The following is a 20353-nucleotide window of genomic DNA, read 5'->3' on the forward strand; positions in this document are numbered from 1 at the left end:
TATATATTTATATTAACAATATTTTTTGATGATGCCACAAACTAACATCAGCACCGAGTTTTTCCTCCCTGCTCCCTCCCTGTGAAGGGCAGATCAGCTCTCATCGTGGGCTTACTTGCTTCATTTTCATTAATCGTTTTGCAGTAAAATCAGCGTTACACTGCGCACTTTATTTCCTCCAGTCTGTGAAATGTTGTGTTTGATGCTTTAAGAGGGTCGCACTAAACGGTATAACACAGTAGGTTGCACGGTTACAATTTTACAGATTTGGCATTCATGGACAAATAAAGACATGCTGTGTAATAATAAGTAAGGCACTACTGGATGATTTGACATTTTTCCCCAGCCGCTCTTCCTCCCTCCCTCCCTCCCTCCCTCCCTCTTTGCACTGGTGTCTCCGTCTATCTTCCCATGATTTCTTCTGCGCCCCAGGGCATCATTGGAAGGCATGGCCCCATTTAAGCCGTACTGATTGGTTCTCATGCCCCAGGTGTAACTAGTCTGCCTCAAAAGAATCCAGAACACCTTTTGTATTTAACTCTCTTGTATGCAGCTAATTGAAATCCTGCAGTCATTGTCAAAGATGGGATCATTGAGAGCGGGCCTATTAGGATTTTTCATATGGATTTCTCTGGCACAGGTGACTATGATCGTCAGGGCTGGGACTGCTGAAAGAAATATGGGGCATAAATATTGATAGACTGCTAAATGTAACATATTTTGTTTCTGTCTTTTGTAGATAAAAACCACTCAGGCACAAGGTAGGTCAGCGGCTCAAGCAGCAACTGGTAAAGGCGTTTTATGCACTCGGCCTACTTCTGATTTTAAGATGTGACTAATCATTACTGAACTAACATTACTAGCCTGTCTCGGCGGTGGGCAACATGGCAAAAATATAATGTCGCAATTCTTCAAAGATCTTTTTTTTTGTCAGACGTGTGATCAGTTGGAACATATGATAAAGAACTAGCAGCGCTACATTTTAAAAATAATATCAAAAACTGGATTTTTTCACAGACTGTGTTGCACTAAATTGAACAAGAATAATTTTGCTCTGTCTATGATGAAACAAGTGCTGACGATATCCACAATATGTTCAGAAAAGCAGCTAAATTCTACTGTATTTTGACAATTTATCACAATTACTGTGTATAAAGTTATATTGCCCAGCCCTAGTCTGTCTGATTCATCTTTGGATCATATGAGGCTGATCTTTGCAAGGACGTCAGACACATAGCACAGGTTTCAACCTGCTGGCACACCGAGGATTCAAGTTTAACCGTTAACCTAGCAGTTACCTAAAGTAATACGGAAATAAAGCAATACGGATACGCTCAGTCTTAACCTAATTAACCTTGAAGGGACACACCAGTTCCCACAAATACTTAGGCGTAGTTTAATTCCCCAACCTGGCTAAAAATCCCACATTTATGCTGCGTGAATAATAACACTTCACTAACCTGGACAGTGGGTTAAATATGGACCCACTTCTCCTCTACGCACATCTTCGGGCTTCAAATGTCGCTAAATATCGGTGCTCTCGCATTAAAGAAGAACGAAAATACTCAAGAATAGCCCTAAATGGTTTCCCTACAGAGGCCCATCCTAATTTTGCGGTTTAGTTGTGACCAATCCCTCAGAAAACGAAGTTGGAGGAGTTAGCTGGCTACGCCCGGTAACTAACCCCGGGAGCCGTTACGCGGCCGTTATTATTCGCCACATTTAAACTGGGCTTTCTCGCGCGAGCTGTGCCTGACTCGTGAATGAATCGGTTCTGGCGAAACGGCTCTTTTTTTCAAGCGCATCTCAGTTACACATGTATTATGGTAAAATAGTCATAAATCTGAAAAAAAAAAGTTTTCTTTGTGGACTGTTTGGCTTCACAACACCCAGCGGTTTAAACCTGTATGTGTCCCTCCATTACGAGTGGTTTAAAATAAATCGATTAAATACAATTTAAGCCAAAGTTTTAGCACAAAAACTATCATAAAACACTGCGTCAGACCCCAAGCAGCCTATACCTAATCACTTCACGTAACTACTCACTTTCTGTGAGGGAGCTTTTAGAGGCGGACGTCTGGTTCCTATCACCACCACTGTGAACAGTTCTGACTCTGGAAGTTTCTCTAGAGCAGAGCGCTTCACACCAAAACGGCTTTTTTTGAGGGGTGACTGAACTGAAAAGTGTCCTCGGTAATGGACGTGTTAGTGTGTGATAAGCCTACCACCGCTGTTGTGCTGGACTCATGGATATGTATATAAATATATTCTGAATAGATTACTTTTTAATATACTGTAATGTAATACCACGTATTGAATAATGAGCCATCACTATTCTTTCTGCCCAACCCTGTGTGTGTTTATTGACAATTAACTCGAAGCGAATAAAGTAGAATTAAACCAATTAATCACTGAATCGGACGTTCGATTCATTTAAACTGACCATTTGAAAGAATCGGTTCTGTAGACTTAATCACCTCAACGTTCAAACACATCTAACGGCCGTCCTCTGCCAGATTAACCGACCGCCTCTCTCCCTGCAGCAGAATGCAGTATCATCGTATCCATAAAATCCACGTCGGCCTCGTCGCTCCTTGTACAGTGGAACAGTTATCCGGGGGCCACCAATTACTTTCTGGATCTGAGGATGGTGAACTCCAGTACTGTAGCACCGGTGGTCGTCACCCTGCCCGCCTTCAGCACGCAGAAAGAGGTGTTCGGCATGCGGCCAGGAGCTCTCTACACAGTGGTGGTCAAAGTGTTTCAGTTCTACAGAGTTACGTGCATGGATACGGAGATGGCCAGGACAGGTAAGGGCGCTGAAGTGTCTGTAGAGAGTGTGGTAGATTAATAAAACAGATTTAAAGAGGGTTTTATAACTGTCAGCTGTAAAAAGGCGTAAAGTTAATGTTAGCTACAAAGAGTAAGATGGGTTAGCTAATCTAGCTAACTCTAGTAACCTAGCGTTAAAGAGCTTCCTGATAACCGTTAGCTGTGAAGAGTGAGGCGATAAGCCGGCGTTAAAGAGCTTCCTGATAACCGTTAGCTGTGAAGAGTGAGGAGATAAGCCGGCGTTAAAGAGCTACCTGATAACCGTTAGCTGTGAAGAGTGAGGAGATAAGCCGGCGTTAAAGAGCTTCCTGATAACCGTTAGCTGTGAAGAGTGAGGCGATAAGCCGGCGTTAAAGAGCTTCCTGATAGCCGTTAGCTGTGAAGAGTGAGGCGATAAGCCGGCGTTAAAGAGCTTCCTGATAACCGTTAGCTGTGAAGAGTGAGGCGATAAGCCGGCGTTAAAGAGCTTCCTGATAACCGTTAGCTGTGAAGAGTGAGGCGATAAGCCGGCGTTAAAGAGCTTCCTGATAACCGTTAGCTGTGAAGAGTGAGGCGATAAGCCGGCGTTAAAGAGCTTCCTGATAACCGTTAGCTGTGAAGAGTGAGGCGATAAGCCGGCGTTAAAGAGCTTCCTGATAACCGTTAGCTGTGAAGAGTGAGGCGATAAGCCGGCGTTAAAGAGCTTCCTGATGACCGTTAGCTGTGAAGAGTGAGGCGATAAGCCGGCGTTAAAGAGCTTCCTGATGACCGTTAGCTGTGAAGAGTGAGGCGATAAGCCGGCGTTAAAGAGCTTCCTGATAACCGTTAGCTGTGAAGAGTGAGGCGATAAGCCGGCGTTAAAGAGCTTCCTGATGACCGTTAGCTGTGAAGAGTGAGGCGATAAGCCGGCGTTAAATAGCTTCCTGATGACCGTTAGCTGTGAAGAGTGAGGCGATAAGCCGGCGTTAAAGAGCTTCCTGATAACCGTTAGCTGTGAAGAGTGAGGAGATAAGCCGGCGTTAAAGAGCTTCCTGATAACCGTTAGCTGTGAAGAGTGAGGCGATAAGCCGCGTTAAAGAGCTTCCTGATAACCGTTAGCTGTGAAGAGTGAGGCGATAAGCTGGCGTTAAAGAGCTTCCTGATAACCGTTAGCTGTGAAGAGTGAGGCGATAAGCCGGCGTTAAAGAGCTTCCTGATAGCCGTTAGCTGTGAAGAGTGAGGCGATAAGCCGGCGTTAAAGAGCTTGCTGATAACCGTTAGCTGTGAAGAGTGAGGCGATAAGCCGGCCTTAAAGAGCTTGCTGATAACCGTTAGCTGTGAAGAGTGAGGCGATAAGCCGGCGTTAAAGAGCTTCCTGATAGCCGTTAGCTGTGAAGAGTGAGGCGATAAGCCGGCGTTAAAGAGCTTCCTGATAACCGTTAGCTGTGAAGAGTGAGGCGATAAGCCGGCGTTAAAGAGCTTGCTGATAACCGTTAGCTGTGAAGAGTGAGGCGATAAGCCGGCCTTAAAGAGCTTGCTGATAACCGTTAGCTGTGAAGAGTGAGGCGATAAGCCGGCGTTAAAGAGCTTCCTGATAGCCGTTAGCTGTGAAGAGTGAGGCGATAAGCCGGCGTTAAAGAGCTTCCTGATAACCGTTAGCTGTGAAGAGTGAGGCGATAAGCCGCGTTAAAGAGCTTCCTGATAGCCGTTAGCTGTGAATAGTGAAGCGATAAGCCGCGTTAAAGAGCTTCCTGATAACCGTTAGCTGTGAAGAGTGAGGCGATAAGCCGGCGTTAAAGAGCTTCCTGATAGCCGTTAGCTGTGAAGAGTGAGGCGATAAGCCGCGTTAAAGAGCTTCCTGATAACCGTTAGCTGTGAAGAGTGAGGAGATAAGCCGGCGTTAAAGAGCTTCCTGATAACCGTTAGCTGTGAAGAGTGAGGCGATAAGCCGGCGTTAAAGAGCTTCCTGATAACCGTTAGCTGTGAAGAGTGAGGCGATAAGCCGCGTTAAAGAGCTTCCTGATAACCGTTAGCTGTGAAGAGTGAGGCGATAAGCCGGCGTTAAAGAGCTTCCTGATAACCGTTAGCTGTGAAGAGTGAGGCGATAAGCCGCGTTAAAGAGCTTCCTGATAACCGTTAGCTGTGAAGAGTGAGGCGATAAGCTGGCGTTAAAGATCTTCCTGATGACCGTTAGCTGTGAAGAGTGAGGCGATAAGCCGCGTTAAAGAGCTTCCTGATAACCGTTAGCTGTGAAGAGTGAGGCGATAAGCCGGCGTTAAAGAGCTTCCTGATAACCGTTAGCTGTGAAGAGTGAGGCGATAAGCCGGCGTTAAAGAGCTTCCTGATAACCGTTAGCTGTGAAGAGTGAGGCGATAAGCCGCGTTAAAGAGCTTCCTGATAACCGTTAGCTGTGAAGAGTGAGGCGATAAGCCGGCGTTAAAGAGCTTCCTGATAACCGCTAGCTGTGAAGAGTGAGGCGATAAGCTGGCGTTAAAGAGCTTCCTGATAACCGTTAGCTGTGAAGAGTGAGGCGATAAGCCGCGTTAAAGAGCTTCCTGATAACCGTTAGCTGTGAAGAGTGAGGCGATAAGCCGGCGTTAAAGAGCTTCCTGATAACCGTTAGCTGTGAAGAGTGAGGCGATAAGCCGGCGTTAAAGAGCTTCCTGATAACCGTTAGCTGTGAAGAGTGAGGCGATAAGCCGCGTTAAAGAGCTTCCTGATAACCGTTAGCTGTGAAGAGTGAGGCGATAAGCCGCGTTAAAGAGCTTCCTGATAACCGTTAGCTGTGAATAGTTCACATGTGCTAGTAGGCTAACTGAACCATAGCTAAAAGGAATATTATAATAAGCCAAATGTAAAAGTTTGGTTAGCTGTAGAAAGCGTTGTTATATGGTAAGTTAGCTGTATAGAGTGTGTTAATAATGAGGAGTGTCATAATGAGATGGCTGTAACATGCGTTAAGTCACTGTAAAGTGTGATGAGTGTCTGCAAAGAGAGTGTCTTATTTAGTTGTAAACATTTCGGTGAGAGGGTGGTTAGAGTAAAGAGGCTGGTAATAGGCTAGCTATAAAAAGTGAGGTGTCTGGACCGAGAGTGGCAGTAAGCTGGTATTAGAGTAGTATAAGCTTGTTTTTCTGTGTTTGGTAAGTGTTTTTATGGCCATGAACTAGCAGACCTCCTCATATGTGTAGGTGTGTATGAAGAGTGTGCTTCTTAAGAGTGTCTTCATAGAGCTGTGTGTACAATCAAACTAAAAATCAGAGAACATGCTTCTGCACATTTTATGTGCAGTTTTTATTTTTTCCAATTTTTTGCAATTTTATGTTTTTCCCTGATATATTAACTTCTGATCAATCAAAAATAGAAAATTGGCACTGAAAGTTTCTGAAAAACGTTTAAGTTTATTCCCTATAGAGGACATCATTTGACCTTGGGTCTCCAAACTTGCACACGACTGTAGGTGATTATTGAGAAAGTGGAGCTGGCAGAACAGAGGTGAGCAACCTTTTTTCCAGTGTGTGGTAATGACCTGGTTCACCTCTGTGTGTAAGTCTTTACCGTTCAAGAACAGTAGTACAGACAGAGTACAGCTCTCACTAAACTCTATACATCCTCACTAAAGCTGAATGATACAAAACAATAACCCTGATTTTTGTTTTCTTCACTCAGTGCCAGACGTTTCTCAGATAACCTATTCCAAAGCAATCTCCAGCACAGCCATTGCACTAGAGTGGGAGAAAGTGGCTGCAGTGGATCAATACTTCCTACTGATGAACTCAACCGCAAGTGGGGAGCGATACAACTTCTCTTACACAGGGACCAGCACTGTGGTCCAGAACCTACGTCCAATCACTTCTTACGACTGTTACATTTTTTCCTCAAACGCGGCGGGCATGGGAGCACGAAGCAGAGTCCGTACTGTCAGCACATGTGAGTGAACCAACACACACACACACACACACACACACACACACACACACATACACACACACACACACACACACTCACACACACTCAAGGTGAGACAAACACTGCTACACACATGAAAACACTGATGCATCTACATTGATCGTAAAATAAAAAAGTAATGTTGAAATGTTTGCAGCTGCCGTCCCAGATAAGTAATATCCACTTCAAATACAGGGCAGCAGATTGCTGAAAATATTTTTGAAAGGTTTTATGTGTATTCGTTCTTAAACACCACTTTTTTTCCCAAAATCTGCCTTTTTTCTTAAGCTTAAGCTTTTCTTAAGCTCACCACCCTGAGTTTGAGAGCCACTGATAAGTTGGTTTGATTAGATAAGCCGTTGGCAGTGTGTAGACTTTGCAAATACCAGAAGTAGAATTTTCTCTGGACGTCTCAATCATTTTGATCAGCTTGTATGGTTGTTAACACAGCATTAGCATGTCTTTGGTGCACAGTCTTCTTAGGAATGGTTTTAATGCATTGTGCATTACAGTATTTCACATTGAAGCTCCATGTATCTGTCTATCTATATGTGTCTCTCTGTGTGTCTGTCTTTTTCTCTGTGTATTTGTTTGTCTTGCAGTGTTTCATAATGAAGCTGGAAAAGCTTAATGTAGGAGTAGGTGTATTGAATTAAATGCAATTGTTCTTAATTTACAAAACACTTTTGAATCCAGTCTAAAACCAATATCTCAGTCAATCTGTCTATCTATTTATACAATCACCAGCCACTTTATTAGGAACACATTGCTAATAGGAGTGGCACCCAGTGTGGTCTTCTGCTGCTGTAGCCCATCTTCTTAAAGGTTCAATGTGTTGTGCGTTCAGACATGGTATTCTGCATTCCTTGATTGTAACAAGTGGTTATTTGAGTTACTGTTGCCTTTCTATCATCTGGAACCAGTCTGCCCATTCTCCTCTGACCTCTCACATCAACAAGGTATTTTCATCCACACAACTGCCACTCACTGGACATTTTCTCTTTTTTGGACCATTTTCTGTAAACCCTGGAGATGGTCGTGTGTGAAAATCCCAGTAGATCAGCAGTTTCTGAAATACTCAGACCAGCCCGTCTGGCACCAACAACCACGCCACGTTCAAAGTCACTTAAATCACCTTTCTTCCCCGTTCTGATGCTCGGTCTGCACTTAAGCAAGTTGTCTTGACCACCACATATATATATTTGTGTGTGTGTGTGTGTATGAACATATGCCTAATAAAGTGGCCGGTGAGTGTGTATACTCTTATTGTAGAGGGTGGGATTATGAGCCACCCCTAAATGTGCATGAGCAGCAAAACAGGAGAGGTAATGTAATGTAAGACGTGAGCTGGGTAAGTGAGCTGCTAGAGATGTACGGCACAACTGTGGCCAAAAGCTGGAAAATGAAGCACTTCGACTTGCATAATTGCTGTATCTCTTTTAATAGTGATGAATTCTACAGTGCTTATATTTTTATCTAAGTATCTTGCTGTCTGTCTTTTTCTTTATATGTCTATATATTGTGAGTGCAGATACTATGTGTTTACCTGGTGTTTTCCAGTGGTCCAACCCCCAGCAGTGGTCACAGTTGAGCGGCCATCAAGTCAATCCTTGCGCATTAGATGGCAACCTGTAGACCGGGTGCTGCTCTATAAGGTCACTGTTACAGATTCTCGGGGCACACAGCTTGTGAGCACCACCACCTCATTGACCTTCCTGGATGTGCAGAATGTTCTTCCGTGTTCCTTGTACCAAATCTCAGTTTCCTCTGTGAACACGTTCCTGGAACCTGGAGAATCGACACAGGTCAACTACACTACAAACAGTAAGCATCCTTTCATCTATGATTATATGGTTATTATATACAGTCCTTACTTTAGTCAGGACCATTCCTATCTGTTATTCTTCATGTAAACAAAAGCTTTTTGTTTAGTTTGTTTGAGATGTTAATCCCTTCGGTTCCTCACTGTGTTAATGGCATAACTTGCATATTAATTGCAAAGTAGTTATCCAACAATTTATTATGGTTGCTAAATAGAGAGCTTGCAGCTTACAGGGTTAAACAAGTGCTGACCCAGAACAATTAGTTTAGACCAAGCTTGGAAACTTTATATCTGGGCTCATATGTTTAAAGCATTTCTGGATATGTGTTGAATATCACATATCCACATTTGCTGGAAAACCTCTATCTTTCTCTCTCACACAGCTTTGAGTCCAGTGACGTCTGTGTCGGTGGATTACAGCTGTGTCAGTGCATCTGCAACTGTGTCATGGGGAGCCACATTTGGGGCTGAATCTTACCGTGTAAGGGCAGTCAGCCACAATGGAGTGGTACTTTCCTGCTCCTCCAGTGGAACCTCATGCCAGCTGACCAATGTGGGGTGTGGAGGGGACTATGTGGTCCACGTCAGTGCCATCGCCAACAACTGTGAAAGCACAGGCAACGCTACTGCATTGTTCCAGTCAGGTTAGTGACACCTCTTACGGCATACAGTTAGTCACTGTGAATGCACAGATATATCTCTACAAAGGTGCACAGTCATGATAAATGGTAGACTGAGTTTTTATTTTTGATTTTTTTAAGACTGATTAAATTATTGAGGATGTAGAGATAGATGGATAGATGCTATTAGCTTCATTTTCATGGTTAAGGAGATGTGCTTTTGGTGATATTTAAAATATTCCGATCTAAGGCTAGAATCTTATTCCTGTTATGGATTCCCATCGGTGGGTAGATCAGGCTTTTTCTCTTGCAGAGGTGGATCTTGCTGCCGTGACCTCTTATTCCCTTCAACCCTTCAATAATGCTTAAATCTAACTCAAATAAGCTCACATATACTCAGTATGATGGGTTTACTTGTTAAAAACAATGGAATATGAGTTCTTTTCTATTCAGCAGCACTCCTTTTGGGATCTTTACTAGAGGCGTTGTGTTATAAAGGTCATAGTCAGGGCAGGAAGGCTGTATTCCTTCCACTTTTTTGTCCATCTATGTCCACTTTTTTGCTGGGATTTACATTAGACCAGCATGTGTCAGACTTCGTCCATTTTAAAGCAATAGTTTAACCATTATTTGTTAGCTACATTAGCTTTATATTTAAGGTATTTATTGATTTTTGGCCAAACCATCATTTTAATCTCTTCAACTCCTGGTGTTTCCAAAATGCATTTCATCATATTCTTCAAAACTTTCATATTTCATAAGCTACATTCAAAAAGTGGGTGTCATATGAGGCTGTAAATGTCATCTTTCCAGTCAAATAGATGGGTAATGTAATTTTAAAACCTTATATAGAAGAAGCTGAAACAATTTGTCTACTGATAATTGACAATTGACCCATTTTGCCACCAATCTGGGCTATAAACAGATTGTGTCTCTTCAGTGATATATAAATATAATTTTTATAAAAGAATATAAAGAACGTCTAAAATTTTTGGCTTTCAGCAGATTGTAAATTGTAAGAATGTATAGGTCATAAAACACATTTTCTGTTCATTTGATGGGAGATTCAAAAAATAATAAACAAAATAAAAATGTACATTTATTTCATACCCTGGGTAATATGAGGTTCATTTACAAGTGCCTGTTGTTAAAAGTTGATGAGAGTTGTTGCTAGTGACTGCAGCGTTGTTGCAATTTTGGTTTCTTTGGACGAAGGTAACAAGCTGATGATGGCACTGAACATAACTCACAGACTACAGTGTAATGGAGGGTTGACTTGGTTTATATTAATAGACAACATGGTAATACTCATTCAATCTCATTCAGTGACCAAACATCCGCTGGGTGCTCAGTTTTTTTTTCCTTTGAGGAAAACGAAATACTTTTGGGTTAATTCTCAAACATGACATGATGGTTCTTTTGTGGACCCCACAACAGAACGATCCCAGGTCATTAGAAATGCTATCAGATAATCATTAGGGAGTAGCTGTTTACTTCAGAATTCATTGTGTGTTCCTGTTTCTCATGCAATGAGGCCTCTACACACCCTCCACAGCGTGAGACAGTGGGTTTTCTCTGGAGGATCGGCTCTGCTATTCAGCTGGGCGGTCTAGGTTACATGCGGCCTCCTTTTACAGCATGTTGGACAATGCACTGAAATCCATCGCAAAGGTGCAATCGGAAGAATCAGTACGAACCATGGCACCAGGGACTGACAATTGTTTTGTATTATTTCTTTTTGTCTGTCTTTGTTGGCGTTTGTGACTATCATCCTCTCTTGTCCTAACGCAAGCCATAACCTTTATCTCCCACCATACACTCTCTCAAAGACTCTTATATAAACACACTTTGTCAAAAGCAACCCCAGCTATTTTTTTTTAAATGCCTACTCTCTTCTTCTGACTATATATAGAAATGATCTCTGTTCTTATTGGCTGCTTCATTTAAAAAGCAGTCGGGGCTAAAATGCTCTTGGCTGAAACTTCATTGTGAATGGGTCAGGCTACACTTGTAAGGGTCCCAGTGTCGTAGCGGTAATTCCACGGACCGCCATTCTGTGCGGCACTTCCAACCTAGCTCCGGGTCACTTCATTTGCAACATGACATTATTTTTACTGGCTTTCATTTCTGCACTTGGGTCCACCTCCCTGCCGTCCCGTAACAAAACTGCTATAGGTTGAAGAAGCAAATATGTGTAAATATGTTATGACATCACAAAAACAATTAGTTTAAAATGGGATTGTGAAGCATAGTTTCCAAATTGTGACCAAAAATGTTGCTTTCTGATGTGACTTAAACCTAACACTACCAGAGAATGTTTTTTAGACTGATTAGCAGGCATTACTTTTATCTACACTCATAAACGACATATAGAACACATAGTAAAGCACCAGGTTATGTTTTTGGTGTTATTTTCTTTAATTTCATTAGTACCTCTCTTTGACACTCTCTGTCTCTTTCAGTGCCGTGTGCCCCTACTAATCTGGAGCTGTTCCGCGAGTGCAGCAGTAACGTCATCATCTTCTCCTGGGCCCCGACTAATAACACAGCGTTCTACATTGGACATGTAGAGGACTCAACCGGGGCCACCCAGGACTGTCTGACCACCGAGACTTCTTGTTTCTTCACTGAGACAGAGTGTGGGCGGCGCTACAGCTTCACTGTCTACGCCACGACTGGAGACTGCAATGGCGCACCCAGCCATGCAGTGCACATACGCACAGGTAAAGGCTTGTAACCTGTTGTGTGTTTGGGGTTCATTTGTAACATTAATGTTTAGTGGGCAAAACTACTAGCGGTGACTGGAAATACTGTCACCTTCATGTGAACATGCTCTATACCTTAGAAACTCACAGCACTCTCCATCACATAGCTGTAACATTCTTTTTGAATTTTGTTTCTGATTTTTTTCACCTTTGCTATGTTACAATTTAGACCCAGAAACTGCTAACGATGTTTGTAATTAATAACTAGTTAATCATTTAATTATTCAATACTTATTAGATAGTAGCATCGTGCAAATAGGATCATGTTTACTGGACACAACTAGCTTTCATTCAGTCTTAGCCTAATTAGCATTTTTTATTTTTTTTTTTGCTCTTTTAAAGAACAGGTCATCAAAAAATCTAATTATACTCAATTGACAGTTTTCTCCTAAATGTAACTGATCAAGCAAGACATCATTCTTGTTTGAAATTTGCTTCTTAGTTTTGCCCTGCAGCTATGATGCTAATGTAGCTAACAAGTAATGGAAGCTTAGATACTCAAATTAGCATTGTTAAGTTGTTAAGTTGTTAAGTAATCTCAGATAGACTTGCCTATATGGTTTCTGACACTGTATGCCATTGTGTTGTATGTAAAAATGGACAAGAAATGTGCATATCCAAAAAGAGAGGCAGAAGATATCTTGAAGCCTGAATTTCACTTTTACACAATTTTATAATGGAAAGTATTGAAATCTTTTGACAATACAATCTTTGCCCACTCAGCTCCATGCCAGCCTACCAACATGATTTCCATATCGGTATGCCAAACGGACATTTTGACGAGTACATGGGATGGAGCTGCTGGGGCATTACGGTACATCGTAGAGGCTTATGGTAACCATGGAAATGGGAGTCGCTACAGCTGCAGCTCAGTGACTAACAGTTGTATCATCCCTGGTGTGATGTGTGGAGAAAGCCTGACAATGACGATCACTTCTTTTGATGACGAGTGTCCCAGTGAGCCTGCTTTAGGAATGGAGGCATGGACTGGTGAGTGCCCTCTAGAACAACAACATGGCACTGATTAAAATAAGCCTGGTGTGACTAGGATTCAAGGCCTGTATAGGTAACACTGCAATGTTGCAGTCTGGGTGATCAACTTAGCCTTTCATCAAATCAAGTGTCGCGACAAAGTTAGTATAGAAGGAATATTTTTTATGATTGTATGTAAATGTTACTTTGTGTGTCTGTCCAGTTCCCTGTGCACCTCAGAGTCTCTCACCCGTTATGGACTGTAGTTCTGACTCCATCACTCTTACATGGGGAGGGGCTGATGGTGCGTTGATGTACATTGCAACGGCATTGGACACTTCAGGCAAGGGGTACACTTGCACCTCAATGGATGGACGGTGTCAGATCACAGGCCTGCACTGCGGTACCACATACAGCACCTCGGTCATCTCCACCAACTTTTTGTGCAACAGCTCTGTCAGTAACAATGTTACTGTAGAAACAGGTAACTGTTGTACAGGTTTTCAGGCATCAGACACACACATTTTGCAAGAACAAGTTTAGTTCACCCTTTCATATAGAGTACATTTTGTACTGTTTGTCAGAACTCATCCAAGCAGGTTTCTGCACCTCAGAATACAGAGTAAAGCCCCTGAGCAGCTGTTTTAAATCAACAGGGGGTCTATCAATGTGATAATAAATGTTAGGATACCTTATTTATCATTTTTGCAAAAATATTGGAAGCTGTAGAACCCAAAAAACAAGCATGTTTTTTCCAATGTTTATCTCTGTTCCAGCTCCCTGTCCCCCATCTCAGGTGCAGGCTGCGCTGGACTGTGGTGGGAACAAGGCCCTGGTCAGCTGGCTGGGACCACAGGTCACAGCTGCCTATACAGCAATGATGGAGGACCAGAGCGGTGGTCTCCTGAGTTGCAGCACCACGGCCAGCAGCTGCTGGGTGCCCAGCCTTAAGTGTAACCAGACTTATGACATCAGCGTAACCTACCATGATGGCATCTGTCCCAGCAAGCCCTCACCAGCTATCCACATGAAATCAGGTGATGCTGCATCTATGTAACAGAAGGGAATCACTTCCCTCCATAACCAGTCACCACTTTGGGGTGTGTTGCTAAAATCCAAGCAAGTTAGCTGTACAGAGCAGAGTGTGTTCACAGTTGTGAGCTATTGGTTTCCCACAGTCATTACATTACATTACATTCATTACAAAATTAAAGAAACGGGGGCTCCCGAGTGTCGCAACGGTCTAAGCATTGGCCCTATCTTCAGGAGATCGCGGGCTCGATCCCTGGTGATGCTACAGCCATCCGTAGCCGGGACTCCAAGAAGGCACAATTGGCTTCGCTCTCTCTGGGTGGGTAGGATGGCCCCCCTTCTCCCCCCATCACTCAGCGCGATGCTAGTCAGTGCAGGCGTCTGTTAGCCGACGTAACAGGTCTGGCGGTTGGCTGTTTCCTCTGAGCACGTTCAGCTGTCCAATGATGTTGCGTGAGCGGCTGTTTGAAAAGAAGCGGTGGCTGGTTTCGCAGGTCTCGGAGGAAGCCTGTGCTAGCCTCACCCTCGTAGCGTTGGTAGCATCGTGTGATTGGGGGAGTCCTAACTAGTGGGTGGAGTTGGAAACGACTAAATCGGATTAAAAAAAAATCAAGAAACGCAATTGTTTCTCACTGAATGTTTATAAGCTTTCTGAATGCATTATTTCACTCATTGTAATCATTTCTTGCTTTCAAGTATTCTTAACGCTAATTTTTGTGTGTTTCTTGAGGACATGCGTTTTACAGTAAATCTGCATTATTTTACAGTAAATCTGCAGCAAATTGTCTTTTCCTCACAAATGTGCTTTGTTTTTACCAAAAAAAAAGAAATCCCTTAGCACCCAAAAATGTTTGTGAGGCTTATCATGAGCAATGAAAGTTGCTAAAGTTGCTCTTGTTACTGTTTCCTTCTTTATGTTTTCTCCTCCCTTTCACTCTTCTGTGTCTTTCTGTAGTTCCATGTGGGCCGATAAATGTTCAGGCACAGGTAAACTGTGGCTCAGGAGTGTTGTGGATGAACTGGAATCAGACAGATGGTGCTGATGGTTACACTGCCAGTGTGGTTGCCACTAGCAATGGGGATCAGCTATACTGCAACTCTACTTCTCCATCCTGCAGCCTCAGCTCTCTTAAATGTGGCGAGTCATATGCCCTGCAGGTTCGATCCTACAATGGAACCTGCTTAAGCTTGCCCAGCCAACCTCTGATTCTCAAAGAAGGTCAGAGAACCTTGAAGTGAATCCTTTACTGGGTTATTGTCATTTTACACTGTAGTGTTAAGATTATCTCAAGAGGGAGAGTGTTCAATGTGATTTTATCTCTGGCACATTACAATGATCTTTGTGCTATAATAATTTGGGGCAACTCATTCCAATTGCTTATTAGTCAGTTATTAATTTTAAGACTTATTCTAAAATCACCACTCCAGTGTTTCCCACACCTAGACTATATTTTGGTATATCATTTCCATTTTTAAAAATTCCAAAAAGTGTTCATGAGTAAAGAATTGCACACAGTGTCACTGATACAAAGCATTACCCTTTTCCCTGTTGACATTCACCTTATGTAACGTGGAGCGATGAGCATGTGCTGAGAAAAGCAAGATTTGCAACATGGATTGATCGGGGGGGGGGGGGGGGGGGGGGGGGGCAGATATAATAAACAAACAAGAATCAAACAACCCGAGAATACACACAGCCATCAAACATCAAAGAAACATCAAACAAAGACCAACAAAACAAAGGACAAAGCACAGCTTAAATACAACACAGGGATGATGAGGGACAGGTGAAAACATTCAGGGGCAGAGTCACTAAGCAAGGGGGCTGGACTCAAAACCAAAACAAACACGTGGGCTAAACCAAAACACAACATGAAAACATCGCTTTTCCATGCTGTGCTTGTCCATGATGTGATCTTAAAATGAAAGACGTGAAAGGTTTAACATTCACTTATGTGATGCCTTATTTCAATACCCAACAAACAAATGTTATAATGAGTTCGGATATCCTTATATTCACGTGGAGTGAAGTAGGTACATTAGCCCAATGCAGAAACTGAGTCTGGGCTTTAAGAGGTAAACCTCTTCCATGTTTTAGATTTTTTTCACATGCACCCTGAGACCGGCTGAACAGTGTTTTAGAAATTGAAACAATCATTACATTAGTAACCACTGCATTCTGTGACAGTATGAAGAGGTCAGCTGTAAGAGCCATGCAAATAATGTGGTATCATACAAGGAATGACCACACAGTTTCAAAGTTGTGGAAAATGGGAGGACAGCTCATAGCATCATGTTTTTTTTTATTATTTATAACACATAAAATGTCCAGTTAGGAATAGCCCAGACTCTAGTAGGACTAGCTCTGAGTTAACAATACTGTGTATACTAAAAATCTACAAAAGTGGCAAATTGAGGTTTTAATAGGCCTTCCTTTTAAATGCTGGGTTTCCTCTTTTTCTGATGTGATCTTTTGACCTATTCAGTGCCGTGCGTGCCAACCAATGTGACGGTCAGGAGCACCTGTGGCAACAGCACTGTGGTCATATGGCAAGCCAGCCATGGCGCTGTGTCCTACAGGGTCATTGCTGTGGACAACAGAGGTCACCAGACGGAGTGTGTGTCCAATGGGACCACATGTAGCCTGATGGATCTGCAATGCAGCCAAGTGTACAACATTAGTGTGATGGCCATGGATGAGGCCTGTACCAGCCAGAAGAGCCAGAGTGTTACCCTGCTGACAGGTGCGTGCTGGTGTTTGTGAGGTTTTTATCCCATAGAGGGCAAGAAATATTACTTATGATTTGCTGTATTATTGAAATGCAATCATAGAATGGCATTTAATTGCACATTGAGTTCCACACTGGATTGCATCTACATTTGGTTTACGTTATGTATTAACTGGCTTGTGTCTGCAGATTCTACATTTTTTTCCCTACACTGACACACCTAATCCTCCCTCGTCATTACTTATTCAACTCATTATTGACAGTAATTAATGAGTACCGGTGACAATGATTAATAATTAGTATTATTAATGGACTGTTATTCCTTTTCCACAGCTCCTTGTGCTCCAACTAATGTCCACAGTCTCGTGCAGTGCAGCACTAACACTGTAACATTGAGCTGGGCCTCTAGCCCCAATGCTGTGGCCTATGTAGGAAGGGGAATAGGATCCGATGGACACACCGTGATGTGTAACAGTACTTCTCTGGGATGCCAGCTAACAGGCCTGCACTGCGGTCAGGATTACACTTTGAGAGTGGTTGCCAGTGACGGCACCTGTATGAGCACAGACAGTGACATCTACGTACAACCCACTGGTAAAGATAAAGCTTCTGACCTCTGCCTTTTCTTCCTGAGTTCTCATGTGCTGCCCATCTCTGCTATGACACTATTAAGAGCGTTTTACACAGAATCATCGGTTCACATTAACAGAACTCTTATGTGCCTTTTTTATATGGAATAAGTTGTATGATATTTTGGTCTGTTTCCCTCTCTTTGTCTCTCTTGGAGTAGTTTTTTGTCACAAAAAAGGCTTGAACACTGAGCATAGTGTGTCAGATTGCCAGTTAGTTGTGATTGTGTTGTCATGTACACAGCACATTGGTGTTTAGTCGATTTTGGTTGGTCCAACTTCACTACAATAAGTTCAAATACTCCATGTTATTAGGTTAAATCTTATCATTGTAACTGATAAGGACTTTCTTGAGAATACAAGCACTAATTACAATTTCAGTTCTTGCAGTTTGAAAATTTCACTCTTTCAAATTGAGGTTTTGATATGAAAACAATGAATCTTTCAACTTTCATTGAAAGCATAAAATTACTCTTGTGATCACTCATTTCTCTGTGGTCTGTGTGTAGCTCCTTGTGCCGTGCAGGCCGTTTCTAATTTCCTGCACTGTGACACCAACTCCATAAGCATGAGCTGGGCAGCGCGTGCCACAGATCTGAACTACAGCGCCCTTGCCAGGCCTGCAAATGGTACTGCACTTAACTGCACCTCAGGCAGCTCAAGCTGTGACATCACAGGACTGCAGTGTGGTCTAAACTACACTGTTGTTGTCACTGCGACCAACAGAGTGTGCACAGGGCCGGAGAGTGTACAGCAGACTGTACAGACAGGTATGAGCAGTGGTTGTTACCATAGATAGAAGCTTAAACTCAACGTCAGTCATTTGAGTATTTCATTAGAAGTACTTTTGACATGTAATTACAACATTAATTACTTATGTCATGTAAACATAATATTGTACTTATATTTCATTTTACACTTCATTGTGACAGCTATATTCCTTAATATTCTGTCAAAAAAGATTGCATTGTAGTCCATGTGGATACTGAATAATAAGACTTGCGATGTAATAAGCATGAGACTTTAAGGTATTAAATGCCCAGCATTGCTTGATTTATAGAGGTTCAATTAAAGATAATATTATTATTATTATCATAATAATAATAGATAATAACTTTTCTTTTCTTTTTTTTTTTTTTACATCTTCTTTCTCACTCTCTCGCTGTCTTCTTGGTAGCTCCATGTATGCCTGTCTCTGTGCGAGCCAGTGTGATGTGTGTCTGTAACACAGTGAGGGCATCATGGGGTCAGACGCCGGGCGCTCTCTCCTACACCAGCGTTCTGACTGGTCCAGGCAGATACAGTCAGTCATGCTCAACTTCCAGTCTCTCCTGCTCCTTCAGCAATCTGACCTGTGCTCAGATTTACACCCTCCGTGTGGTCGCCAACGACAACCACTGCAACAGCACTGTGAGTCCAGACGTCTCTGTGACAACAGGTGAGTGTGCCATGTGAATGAATGAATTCTCTAATAAGAGCAGCATTTACTACATACTGCACACACGGCTGTACTTGCTGTTACACTTTACACGATTCACTTGTATAGTAAATACAGTGTCATGCATGTATGAGGTCATGATGGGCAAATGTTTTTGATGCAATTGATGCTGTAAAATAAACTCTAATCAAAATTGGGGTGGCAACACAGTAGAGCAATGAAATTTCACCACCCCAGGCCACACTAAGAATCTGCCCCAGAGTATAACAAAATTTGCCACGTCAGATTAACATATTTGCATTTTCCTTCTGTTCTGCAGCACCTTGTGACCCTGATAGTGTGCGTGCCGACCTGCAGTGTGGCTCAGGTGTAGTGAACGTGTCGTGGCATGCCAGCGCTGGTGCCAGTATGTACACTGTCCTGGCATATGGGCAAAACCAGACGGTCCCTTCCTCTTCCTGCCTCACCTCCAGCACCTCCTGCGCCCTCACACAGCTGCAGTGTGGAGCGGTGTTTAACGTTAGTGTTCTCGCTGGCGACTCTCTCTGCAACAGCAGCTCACGGGCTGGGATCACAGTGAAAACAGGTAGGGAGCGGGAGATGGAAGAGGAACAGAGAATGGGAGAATGGGGGAGAACTGAGATTAGAAGGATGTTTAGAAGGTGAAAAGAGGAATAAAGAGAAGACAGTAGGGAAGAAATTGACTATTAATCCTTCGAAGTCTACAGTCATTATCGTATTTTTTTTGCGCATTTGATGTTCATCGCATTTTAAATGCATAATAAATGTAATTATGTAATTCATGTCCTTGTTATATAATATATTACACTTAGATTTGATTCTTTATGACCAGGGTGAAGTCTTCTCTTTCAACTTCGTTTTTGTTTAAGTATCAAAATTGTCAAAGGATGTTTTTTTCCATCCACAGAGTAAACCTAGTAGTCTGTTAGTTGTCATCTATGCCAGATCATGATATATATCTCTTTTTCTATTTCTATACAAATGAATATATTTAAAAGCTGCATTTCCAATGTAATTTCTCATCTGAGCTTCAGTCAGCTACGAGTAATAAAAGATTAAAATAACAACAGCCTTAAGTTATTGCTGGTGCTAACTGTTATATCTAAGGTCAAAACTGAAAAATGCAATAAATGAATTGAGACTGACAAACTGAGTGACATATTTATTAAAAGCTCTAAAACTTGTCTCCCTTCTCCTTTCTGTCTTAGCTCCCTGTCCTCCCAGGTTGCAGGCTCCTTCCCTGAGCTGCATCCGTGACCAGGCTGTGGTGTCATGGACTGGTGACCAGGATGCTATGGGGGTCAGCGTAAATGCCACATCATCCCTGGGTCACACTTTGAGCTGCAGCTCCGCAAACCACAGCTGTGCTCTGCAGGGCTTGCAGTGTGGACAGACCTATGCTCTTCAGGGCACCATCCAAGGCCTGCACTGCGATAGCAACCCAAGTGCTCCACTCAATATAGTCACAGGTATGGGCCATGCTGCAGACAGGCAGAAGGTAATACTAGTGGTAGGTAAGGCAGAACTGTCATATGTTTTGGGTTTGATTTTTCATGAGAGCAGCACCTCAACCAAAATTTCCATGGC

General features: G+C 42.7%; 1 protein-coding gene across 1 annotated transcript in view; it reads left to right on the plus strand.

Annotated features, from left to right (window-relative positions):
* Window positions 1–582: 582 nt before the first annotated feature.
* The window catches only part of LOC108439482, a 58025-nt gene continuing 38254 nt past the window's right edge, over window positions 583–20353 (plus strand). Inside the window, exons 1-17 of the mRNA XM_017717924.2 lie at window positions 583–640; window positions 740–761; window positions 2544–2810; window positions 6460–6720; window positions 8299–8562; window positions 8944–9204; window positions 11643–11903; window positions 12669–12935; window positions 13141–13401; window positions 13694–13954; window positions 14905–15168; window positions 16436–16693; window positions 17012–17272; window positions 17817–18077; window positions 18485–18745; window positions 19065–19331; window positions 19975–20235. Coding sequence (XP_017573413.2) covers window positions 584–640; window positions 740–761; window positions 2544–2810; window positions 6460–6720; window positions 8299–8562; window positions 8944–9204; window positions 11643–11903; window positions 12669–12935; window positions 13141–13401; window positions 13694–13954; window positions 14905–15168; window positions 16436–16693; window positions 17012–17272; window positions 17817–18077; window positions 18485–18745; window positions 19065–19331; window positions 19975–20235 — 4015 coding nt within the window. The 5' untranslated portion in view covers window position 583. The remainder of the gene's footprint in view (window positions 641–739; window positions 762–2543; window positions 2811–6459; window positions 6721–8298; window positions 8563–8943; window positions 9205–11642; window positions 11904–12668; window positions 12936–13140; window positions 13402–13693; window positions 13955–14904; window positions 15169–16435; window positions 16694–17011; window positions 17273–17816; window positions 18078–18484; window positions 18746–19064; window positions 19332–19974; window positions 20236–20353) is intronic.

The sequence above is a fragment of the Pygocentrus nattereri genome, chromosome 9 (genome assembly GCF_015220715.1).
Source record: "Pygocentrus nattereri isolate fPygNat1 chromosome 9, fPygNat1.pri, whole genome shotgun sequence".
Classification (NCBI taxonomy): Eukaryota; Metazoa; Chordata; class Actinopteri; order Characiformes; family Serrasalmidae; genus Pygocentrus; species Pygocentrus nattereri.